This window comes from Nerophis lumbriciformis, linkage group LG27, assembly GCF_033978685.3.
Source record: "Nerophis lumbriciformis linkage group LG27, RoL_Nlum_v2.1, whole genome shotgun sequence".
NCBI lineage: Eukaryota > Metazoa > Chordata > Actinopteri > Syngnathiformes > Syngnathidae > Nerophis > Nerophis lumbriciformis.
Window position 1 is genome coordinate 1,695,001 of NC_084574.2, and position 12,500 is coordinate 1,707,500.

Here is a 12,500-nt window from a genome sequence, read left to right on the forward strand (position 1 = left end):
GTAAAAGTAAGGAGTAGTCACCCAAATATTTACTTGAGTAAAAGTAAAAAGTATGTTGTGAAAAAACTACTCAAGTACTGAGTAATTGAGTAACATATACACACACACACATATATATATATATATATATATATATATATATATATATATATATATATATATATATATATATATATATATATATATATACACACACACACACACACACACACACACACACACACATACATATATATATACACACTAGAGATGCGCGGTTTGCGGACACAACCGCGGAGTCCGCGGATTATCCGCGGATCGGGCGGATGAAATAAAAAAAAATAAGATTTTATCCGCTTGCGGGTCGGGTCGGGTGGATTAATTAGATTTTTTTTTTGTTTTTGTTTTTTTTGTTTGTTTTTTTGCGGGTGGCAGTTAAACCAATTCGGAAATATATATACATAGTTAAATGTTGTTACCCACATACGAAAAACGAGCAGGCACCTGCAGCATATGCCACAACAGAAGAAGAAAAAAGAAAAGAGATGGACACTTTTACGGAGCGGAGAAGGGACGCCTCGCCGGGGTCCGGGACCGAGGCCCCTTCCCCTGAGAGGGCCCCACCGGGAGCCGTAGCTGAGGCGATCCGCGAGAAGGGCCCGACGCAAGTCCAGGGTCACTACCGCGCCCACCGCACCCGGCGTCACGCGCAGCAGGTAAGCAGCTTACCTGCCCGCCACCCCCGTGGCCGGGGGCTCGTAACATGGGTCACTCCGCGCGCTCCGCCCGCGCAGCTTACCTGCTTGCCACCCCTGTTGCCGGGGGCGCGTAACAGGGGTCACTCCGCGCACAGTGCGCTCACGAAAGGGGTGGGGCTCACCCTGGTTGATATAGAGAGCAGGACGGTGGCCATGGAATTTCATTTAAGGTTTGTGATAAACCATCAAACTCATTCGTTAAAAGGACTCTATAGTAATATAAAGCGAAATTTTCTGGACATTATCATGCAAGAAAAGTTTATTTTTGGGATCGCGATCACCGCGTAATGATTTTTAAAGGTTGCATTACATTATTAACTGTCCCATGTGATCAGCCAGTGCGATTGGAAGTCCATGCTCAATTATTGCCTCCGTAAATAAAACTTCGGCATTTATCACATCCAAAGAATCTGTTTGGGCGATGAAAAACGTTGAAAGTTTTCCACTTGTATCGCTAGCAACGGCATTAGACTTGTGTTTTTTTGTCCCAACGTGGTCTTTTACATCGCTAATTCCTCCGTGTCCGATCGAAAAATCTTGTCTGCACAAGGTGCAATTCGCGTAGTTTTCACCCTTTTTGGAACGGATAATTATTCCCGGATAGGCTTTTGAATATTCTTCACGGAATGACTGCACTTTTCTTTTCGGTTTAAGACTCGTGTGCGATTTTTCTCCGGCTGAGTCCATGATCGTTCGCTCGTTTGGAAACAATGGCCTCGTGCTTGGCAGCAGTGCTATAAATAGCCTCGCGCATGGCATTCGGAATGGCTCGATAGGAAGTTACGGGAAGCAGTGTCGATTGTCATTGTTGTTATGCAATTTCGTGAATAAAACTTTAAAAAAAAAAATTTTTTAATTAATGAAAAACCGTATTTTTTATCACTGCAACCGTAACCCGGAATAGGTTGATGAAAACCGTACTAATTACGGAAAAACCGGAGTAGTTGGCAGGTATGCATTATATATACACTTGCAGTGTGTATATTGTACATATTACATATTGTTATGAAGGTGTCTGTTACTACATTATATATATACTTGCAGTGTGTATATAAAACGTTGATGAAGGGTTTTAAAGTTGTTTTAGAGACTTTGAAGGCTAGAACGGTCACCCCCGTTTTTGATCATTTTTAAAATCGTAAAAAAATTAAGAGGTGTGTTCTTGTCTCTCATACTGATTGTGAACGATAGGCAACATTCCAAAGAAAGAGCCCTTCCCCTCTAAGCCTGGTCCAGCTGTTTGCTGACCTATACTCGTCTTGGTTGAATAACTTTTAGTGCAAATGAATATCGGCCCCCTTACGTACTAATAATCGGTATCGGTACCGGCCCTGAAAGTAAAATATCGCTCCAGTTCCTTCGTGCACGGCTAACACAGCTATCACCAAATGAAGCGTACTATTAGAGCAGGGGTGCTCATTACGTCGATCGCGAGCTACCGGTCGATCGTGGAGGGTGTGTCAGTCGATCACCAGCCAGGCATTGAAAAATAGTCCTAAAAATGAGCGATCATAAATCTTCACTATGACGTCACTTTCGTCACTTGATTGACATTCACGGCACCCGAGGGTCTTCTGAGATGACGCTGGCTGCTGCCAGCTCATTAAAATTACCGACTGGAAGGCGAGAAACACTTTATTTCAACAGACTCTGGCGCCGTACCTGTCGTCAAAACTCCAAAGACCGACTGCACAGTTGCACAATAAAAGCTCTGCTTCATCCTGCTTGCGCTACCAAAATAAGAGTCTCAGAAAGCTGGCGTGCACAAGCTAGCAAGCTACGGAGTTTGCCGACAATGTATTTCTTGTAAAGTGTATACAAAGGAGTACGGAAGCTGGATAAATAAGATGCCAAAAACCAACCACTTTCATGTGGTATAGGACAGAAAGGAGGACTTTCTTTCTCCTCCATTCGAAAATGCAGACCTTATCAGCACCACTGTCTGATTCCTATCAATGCAAGTCATCAGAATCAGGTAATACACCAACTTATATTCTTGTCTTCATGAAAGAAAGAAATCTATATGCGTTAAACATGCTTGTATTATCTTTAAACACCTTTAACTTATTAACAATATTAACTATATGTGTTAAACATGCTTGTATTATCATTAAACACCTTTAACTTGTTAACAATATTAATTATATGTGTTAAACATGCTTGTATTATCTTTAAACACCTTTAACTTGTTAACAATATTAAGTATATGTGTTAAACATGCTTGTATTATCTTTAAACACCTTTAACTTGTTAACAATATTAACCATATGTGTTAAACATGCTTGCATTATCTTTAAACACCTTTAACTTGTTAACAATATTAACTATATGTGTTAAACATGCTTGCATTATCTTTAAACACCTTTAACTTATTAACAATATTAATTATATGTGTTAAACATGCTTGTATTATCTTTAAACACCTTTAACTTGTTAACAATATTAACTATATGTGTTAAACATGCTTGTATTATCTTTAAACACCTTTAACTTATTACCAATATTAACTATAAGTGTTAAACATGCTTGTATTATCTTTAAACACCTTTAACTTGTTAACAATATTAACTATGTGTTAAACATTCTTGTATTATCATTAAACACCTTTAATTTATTAACAATATTAACTATGTGTGTTAAACATGCTTGCATTATCTTTAAACACCTTTAACTTGTTAACAATATTAACTATGTGTTAAACATGCTTGCATTATCTTTAAACACCTTTAACTTGTTAACAATATTAACTATATGTGTTAAACATTCTTGTATTATCATTAAACACCTTTAACTTGTTAACAATATTAACTATATGTGTTAAACATGCTTGTATTATCTTTAAACACCTTTAACTTATTAACAATATTAACTATATGTGTTAAACATGCTTGTATTATCTTTAAACACCTTTAACTTGTTAACAATATTAACTATGTGTTAAACATGCTTGCATTATCTTTAAACACCTTTAACTTGTTAACAATATTAACTATATGTGTTAAACATTCTTGTATTATCATTAAACACCTTTAACTTGTTAACAATATTAACTATACGTGTTAAACATGCTTGTATTATCTTTAAACACCTTTAACTTATTACCAATATTAACTATAAGTGTTAAACATGCTTGCATTATCTTTAAACACCTTTAACTTATTAACAATATTAATTATATGTGTTAAACATGCTTGTATTATCATTAAACACCTTTAACTTGTTAACAATATTAACTATATGTATTAAACATACTTGTATTTTCATTAAACACCTTTAATTTATTAACAATATTAACTATATGTGTTAAACATGCTTGTATTTTCATTAAACACCTTTAACTTATTAACAATATTAACTATATGTGTTAAACATGCTTGTATTATCTTTAAACACCTTTAACTTGTTAACAATATTAACTATGTGTTAAACATGCTTGCATTATCTTTAAACACCTTTAACTTGTTAACAATATTAACTATATGTGTTAAACATTCTTGTATTATCATTAAACACCTTTAACTTGTTAACAATATTAACTATATGTGTTAAACATGCTTGTATTATCTTTAAACACCTTTAACTTATTACCAATATTAACTATAAGTGTTAAACATGCTTGCATTATCTTTAAACACCTTTAACTTATTAACAATATTAATTATATGTGTTAAACATGCTTGTATTATCATTAAACACCTTTAACTTGTTAACAATATTAACTATATGTATTAAACATACTTGTATTTTCATTAAACACCTTTAATTTATTAACAATATTAACTATATGTGTTAAACATGCTTGTATTATCATTAAACATCTTTAACTTGTTAACAAAAACATATATTTCATAAATAAGTAAATATAAATTATATATATGAATGAGGTAGATCCCCACGACTTGATCAAATGAAAAGTAGCTCGCCTGCAGGAAAAGTGTGAGCACCCCTGTATTAGAGGGAAAGAACTTACCGGCATGCGCCTGTGCGGCGAGAAGTGACCCTGCTTGCGCAGGCGCTGCGATTGGTGAATGAGGACACTGCCGCCGTCCTCCGCCTGTTTGGCCTTGCGTAAATCCAGCATGCTTTGAGAGAGGCGGGCCATCATGTTGATTCCGTCCCCTAGCCGCTGCCCGCCGCGGCCTGACCCCGTGCTGATCCGCTCGGCCAACAGGTCGCCGGACTCCTGCGGGGAACAGTCGTAAAACTCCTCCTCCGACGCGGTGGAAAAGCTCAGGGGGTCGTCGGCGGCCACTCGGTCGCACATGACCTTGGTGCTGTCTTGGCTGCCGTTGTCGTTGCTGCCGGAGTCTCCGCCTTCCTCCATAGTGGTGACGCGGACGTGGCGGAGCGGCGTGTCACTCATGTCACCGGAGGCGGCGTCGGCGTTGACGTGCTTGTCAATTTTAATCAAAGTGATGTGCTTCTCGTCGGGCTGGTCTGAGGAGGCGTGGTCTATGACCAGGTGCAGCGTTCGCGGTTTAGGGACTGGAGGGACTGGTTGGATCTCCGTAGCGTCTGCCTGCAGAGGCTCTGCGGCGGGTTTAGGAGCCGGAGTTTGTGCTGGGTGTGTCTCCTGCGTGTTGGGACTTCTGGAATCCGTTGCATCCGTACCGTCTTGATCTAAAGCTGTGCTTGCCGGCTGATCCTTTTGGAAATCACTCGGGGGAGTAGAGGTGTTGCCAGAAGTGGGTTTTTCTTCGGCTTTTGTGTCCTGACCGGACGCGGCCCCCTCATTCTGGCTCGCCGATGTCAGCGGCGAGCGGAATCGAATAGCCTGACTGACCTCAAAGCGCTCTGACCTCTGCAAGTGAACCTGATTGGCTCGCTTCTCGTCCCTAATGTTGATAAAACCAATCACGTCGCTGGGTGGGTCTGGCTCTGGCCAAGTGGGGAGGTACGGGATCAGGTACGCTTTCTCCATGTTTTCCAACGCCGGATGTATCGGTGGCTCCTCCGACACATTCCTAAGACGCCCGCTCCGAATCTTTAACGCAGCGGGCACCTGTGAGTTCTTGTTGGTAGAGTTCTGGTCGGAAGAAGTCTGACTGGTGGCAACCAGGGCATACTTAGGGTTGATGAGCTTCTTGGCCACGGTGGTTGACACGGCGACAGGAGCGGCCTTAGGAAGCGGGTCGGGAACCGGTTCGTCGACCATAGGGACCTTGCTGAGGGACACACTGCGGGACAGGAGAAACAGTTCCCGAAACTGGAAGTCAAACGTCTCCACCGTCTGTCCCGTAATCACGGTGATGAGATTTCGGTCCAGGCGAGACGAGGACCACGTGAAGCTGCAATGACAAGAACCATACAGACATCAGTACACACTGATGACCATGGTTTCAAGGGAAACTGCGCTTTTTTTGGAATTTTGCTTATCGTTCACAATCCTTATGAGAGACAAGAAGTAAAAAAGTTGGTTTTTTATGCTTTCTAACTTGTAAAAATCGTCTCGTTCTCGGTGGCTAATGACAGCAATCAATTCCGCCTCCAAATTACTTTAAAAATGCATTCAAAAAACGTATTTTTATATTCCGTAACCTGTATAATAACCAGAGGTGGGTAGTAACGCGCTACATTTACTCCGTTACATCTACTTGAGTAACTTTTGGGATAAATTGTACTTCTAAGAGTAGTTTTAATGCAACATACTTTTACTTTTACTTGAGTATATTTATAGAGAAGAAACGCTACTTTTACTCCGCTACTTTTATCTACATTCAGCTCGCTACTCGCTACTAATTTTTATCGATCTGTTAATGCACGCTTTGTTTGTTTTGGTCTGTCAGACAGACCTTCATAGTGCCTGCGTTTCAACAAATACAGTCACTGGTGACGTTCACTCCGTTCCACCAATCAGATGCAGTCACTGGTGACGTTGGACCAATCAAACAGAGCCAGGCGGTCACATGACCTGACTTAAACAAGTTGAAAAACTTATTGGGGTGTTACCATTTAGTGGTCAATTGTACGGAATATATACTGTACTGTGCAATCTACTAATAAAAGTTTCAATCAATCAATCAAAAGTGTGAAGGAAAAAAGACCCTTTTTTATTTCAACCGTACATTCCGTCAAAAGCCTAAAGACTGACTGCATAGTTCCTGTCTTCACAATAAAAGTGCCGCTCCATCGCGCCTGCGCTTTCAAAACAAGAGTCTCCGAAAGCCAGTGCAAACAAGCTAGCAAGCTACGGAGTTTGCCGCCAATGTATTTCTTGTAAAGTGTATAAAAACAAATATGGAAGCTGGACAAATAAGATGCCAAAAACCAACCACTTTCATGTGGTATTAGACAGAAAGGAGGAACTTTTTTTCTCCTCCATTTGAAAACGTGGACGTTATCATCACTACTGTCTGATTACAATCAATGCAAGTCATCAGAATCAGGTAATACACCAACTTATATTCTTGTCTTCATGAAAGAAAGGAATCTATATGTGTTAAACATGCATGTATATTCATTAAAACACCTTTAACATGTAAACAAAAACGGCAAAATAAATAAATATAAATTATATACTGTATATATATATATATGTGTGTATATGTCTTAATAAGGTTATCCAAAAAATAGTGCTCGATACCGTAGTAGAGCGCAATATATGTATGTGTGGGAAAAAAAATCACAAGACTATTTCATCTCTACAGGCCTGTTTCATGAGGGGGGGTACCCTCAATCATCAGGAGATTTTAATGGGAGCATTCACATACCATGGTTTATATAGGGCACAGAGTGGGTGGGTACAGGCTGGCCTAGGGGCGTGGTGATTGGCTCATGTGTTACTAGGAGGTGTTTCCGTCTATGGCGGCATGTTGTTACAATTTCGCTGCGCTTGTTGAGGGATGACAGGTCTGGACGGTAAATAATAAACAGTTAAACAAACAATGTTGAATATTCAATAACATGGCAAATTCTTGCATCCAGCACACCTTACAATAGTGGTAATAAAAGATGCAACCTATGCTTGAAAGAGAAACTGTTTATTATTTACCGTCCAGACCTGTCATCCCTCAACAAGCGCAGCGAAATTGTAACAACATGCCGCCATAGACGGAAACACCTCCTAGGTAACACATGAGCCAATCACCACGCCCCTAGGCCAGCCTGTACCCACCCACTCTGTGCCCTATATAAACCATGGTATGTGAATGCTCCCATTAAAATCTCCTGATGATTGAGGGAACCCCCCCTCATGAAACAGGCCTGTAGAGATGAAATAGTCTTGTGATTTTTTTCCCACACATACATATATATATGTGTGTATATATATATATATATATATATGTATATATACAGAAATACCATGGTCCGTAAACCAGGCACGGGTAGATTTTGCGCTGTGTGCAGGCGCCAAGTCCTGTTGGAACTTGAAATCTCCATCTCCATAGAGAAGGTCAGCAGCAGGAAGCATGAAGTGCTCTAAAACTTGCTGGTAGACGGCTGCGTTGACCCTGGATCTCAGGAAACAGAGTGGACCGACACCAGCAGATGACATGGCACCCCAAACCATCACCCAACCATGCAAATTTTGCATTTCCTTTGGAAATCGAGGTCCCAGAGTCTGGAGGAAGACAGGAGAGGCACAGGATCCACGTTGCCTGAAGTCTAGTGTAAAGTTTCCACCATCAGTGATGGTTTGGGGTGCCATGTCATCTGCTGGTGTCGGTCCACTCTGTTTCCTGAGATCCAGGGTCAACGCAGCCGTCTACCAGCAAGTTTTAGAGCACTTCATGCTTCCTGCTGCTGACCTGCTCTATGGAGATGGAGATTTCAAGTTCCAACAGGACTTGGCGCCTGCACACAGCGCAAAATCTACCCGTGCCTGGTTTACGGACCATGGTATTTCTGTTCTAAATTGGCCCGCCAACTCCCCTGACCTTAGCCCCATAGAAAATCTGTGGGGTATTGTGAAAAGGAAGATGCAGAATGCCAGACCCAAAAACGCAGAAGAGTTGAAGGCCACTATCAGAGCAACCTGGGCTCTCATAACACCTGAGCAGTGCCAGAAACTCATGGACTCCATGCCACGCCGCATTAACGCAGTAATTGAGGCAAAAGGAGCTCCAACCAAGTATTGAGTATTGTACATGCTCATATTTTTCATTTTCATACTTTTTAGTTGGCCAACATTTCTAAAAATCCCTTTTTTGTATTGGCCTTAAGTAATATTCTAATTTTGTGACACACGGAATTTTGGATTTTCATTTGTTGCCACTTCAAATCATCAAAATTAAATGAAATAAACATTTGAATGCATCAGTCTGTGTGCAATGAATAAATATAATGTACAAGTTACACCTTTTGAATGCAATTACTGAAATAAATCAAGTTTTTCAAAATATTCTAATTTACTGGCTTTTACCTGTATATGGATCGCTGTCTTAAAAGAGTCATTTATGATTTTTTTTCCTACATTTAAAACACTTCTTTGTGGTCTACAGCAGTGTTTTTCAACCTTGTCTGAGCCGAGGCACATTTTCTTCCATTGAACAAATTCTGAGGCACCCCACCAGCAGAAAACATTAAAAAAATGAAACTCGCAGCCGATATTGACGATAAAAAGTCGTTCTCGCAAATGTTTGATATGAATTCCAACCATAACCAAGCATGCATCACTATAGCTCTTGTCTCAAAGTAGGTGTACTGTCACATCACACCGTGACATATTTTGAGTTTTTTGGTGTGTTCCTGTGTGTAGTGTTTTACTTCTTGTCTTGCGCTCCTATTTTGTTGTTGATTGTCATGTCATTTAGGGATGTACTTTGTGGACACCGTCTGCTCCACACACTGTAAGTCTTTGCTGTTGTCCAACATTCTGTTTTTGTTTACTTTTGCAGCCAGTTCAGTTTTAGTTTTGCATAGCCTTCCCTAAGCTTCAATGCCTTTTCTTAGCGGCACTCGCCTTTAGTTTATTTTTGGTTTAAGCATTAGATACCTTTTTACCTGCAAACCATTGTCGTCGTTCTCGACATCTACAAAGCAATTAGCTACCTGCTGCCACCTACTGATATGGAATAATATTACAAGGTTACTCTGCCAAGCTCTAGATGGCACAGACACTCAACAACTGCACATTTATGGATTATAATTACTGGTTTGCAAAAAATATTTTTAACCCACACTCTTAGAAATAAAAGTGCTAAGTAGAACCATATAAGGTTCTTCTGCTCGTCCTCATAGGAGAACCCTTTTTGGCTCCAGGTAGAACCTTTTTATAAAGGTTCCACATGGAACCCTTTTGGAGGGTTCTACCTAGAACTGTGTGTGTAAGGTTCCACCCAGAACCCCCCATGAGAGGTTCTACAAAGAACCCACGCAGGGAGTTCCACCAAGAACCCTTTCATGTTTCAAGGGTTTCATCTAGAACCCACACAGGGAGTTCCACTAAGAACCCTTTCGTATTTCAAGGGTTTCATTTAGAACCCACACAGGGAGTTCCACTAAGAACCCTTTCGTTTGTCAAGGGTTTCATCTAGAACCCATGCAGGGAGTTCCACTAAGAACCCTTTCATGATTCAAGGGTTTCATCTAGAACCCACACGGGAGTTCCACAAAGAACTCTTTCATGTTTCAAGGGTTTCATCTAGACCTGACACAGGGGGTTCTAAAAACATCCCTTTTCAAAGGTTTTCACCGATAACCGTCTTGTCTTCTGAGGGTTCTATAAAGAACCATATTGTATTCTACAGATCAGTTTAGTTCATATTATATTGTGGTCATTTATCATGTTGACATTGAACAAACATTCAAAACATTTTAATGAGAAAAACATTTATTTAAAGATAGGCACCATTATTGGCAAATGTTATCAGGAAGTATGTCCCTGGTGACACAGGATCTTACCCATGCTTTCAACAATCCCTGAAGAACTCTTTCTTCCAAAAACGGTTCTCTGGATCAAAATAGTTCTTACTGGAACCCTTAGTGTTAGTGAGAACCCTTTTAAAACCAATTATTCAGAAAAGGGGTTTTAAAGGGTTCTCTGGATCAAAATGGTTCTTACTGGAACCATTAGCGTTACCAAGAACCCTTGAAAAACCCTTTCTTCGGGAAAGGGTTTTTCAGAAGCAAATGGTTCCAGTTAGAACCTCAGCCCTTGTAGAAGAACCCTTTTAGAACCCTTATTTCTAAGAGTGCAATTAGGTTAAATTACATAAGCTCCCACGGCACACCAGACACAGTGGTTGAAAAACACTGCTCTACAGAACATGAAATGGTTCTTAAATCAAAAATGTTGCATAGATGATGTTTTACAGACCATCTTCAAGTCGCTTTCGGACCGTCTTATTTACGTGCTCCACTTTAACGGCATTTTCTCCCCATGGTCCATGTTGCGGTTTTTAGCGTTTTAATAGCGAGTCTACTGACAGACATGAGTTCGAACTATGCACTACTTTGTATCACAGAATGGCAAACAGCGGAGGATGCATGTGCTTGTACGAGCCAGTCTGCCCCACAACAAGAGGATAGAGAAATAGAAGGAGCGCGGACTACAATAGTGCACTTGCACAAAGCATTTACCGTATTTTTCGGAGTATAAGTCGCTCTGGAGTATAAGTCGCACCTGCCGAAAATGCATAATAAAGAAGGAAAAAAACATATATAAGTCGCATTTTTGGGGGAAATGTATCTGATAAAAGCCAACACCCAGAATAGACATTTGAAAGGCAATTTAAAATAAATAAAGAATAGTGAACAACAGGCTGAATAAGTCATACTTGCCAACCCTCCCGGATTTTCCGGGAGACTCCCGAAATTCAGCGCCTCTCCCGAAAACCTCCCGGGACAAATTTTCTCCCGAAAATCTCCCGAAATTCAGGCGGAGCTGGAGGCCACCCCCCCTTCCAGCTCCATGCGGACCTGAGTGACGTATTGACAGCCTGTTCTCACGTCTGCTTTCCCACAATATAAACAGCGTGCCTGCCCAATCACGTTATAACTGTAGAATGATGGAGGGCGAGTTCTTGGTTTCTTATGTGGGTTTATTGTTAGGCAGTTTCATTAACATCCTCCCAGCGCGGTAACAACACACAACAACAGCAGTCACGTTTTCGTCTACCGTAAAGCAGTTCGTCTGCCGTAAACAGCAATGTTGTGACACTTTTAAACAGGACAATACTGCCATCTACTGTACATGCATATGTGACCCACCCATAATGTGTCACATTTTTGTGTTGATTTATTTATTTTATTTTGTGGTTTGAATTCGTTTTTGGAGCTGTCATTACACATTTATCAGTATTCACATTGGTCAGTAGGGGGCAGTAGGGCGTTTCTTCCCAATTGAATGCTATCACCTGCAGACCGGAAGTGTCTTGTCATTCTGATGAGCGCGACCAGTCTGTGAACAATTGAAACGTCCTGTGTGCTTTTTCCTCCTCTATAACAGGTTAGTTTTGGTGAATCAACTCACTGAATAATATCCATGTGATCTTTATAAGTTTAAGTACACATTCTGATGGTGGAGCCTAACTCTAAAGTGTTTGTGAGTTGTAGTTTGTATTTGTGAATGAATCCAGTGCACAGCTGCAGTAATCAATACAAAATGGCGACGTGAGTACACAATGTTTATATAGAAACTTCTGATCCTAATTCAGACTCCCAAATTAGATCTCCCGTTTTCTTATTGATTTTATAATGTATATTTGTATAATGTGTGTGTTCTGAAATAGTGACAGAGAATAGAACAAGGATGGACAATTCAACCCTTAACTCAACAATGAGTAGATGAGTGTTATGTGTGTTTATATGTGTAAATAAATG

General features: G+C 40.3%; 1 protein-coding gene across 4 annotated transcripts in view; it reads right to left on the bottom strand.

Moving 5' to 3' along the window:
- fam83gb (family with sequence similarity 83 member Gb) overlaps positions 1-12,500 on the bottom strand; it is a 118,050-nt gene that overhangs the window by 30,494 nt on the left and 75,056 nt on the right. For all 4 annotated transcript variants that reach the window (XM_061923049.2, XM_072916344.1, XM_072916343.1 and 1 more), the window contains one exon: positions 4,708-6,025. In XM_061923049.2, coding sequence (XP_061779033.2) covers positions 4,708-6,025 — 1,318 coding nt within the window. The remainder of the gene's footprint in view (positions 1-4,707; positions 6,026-12,500) is intronic.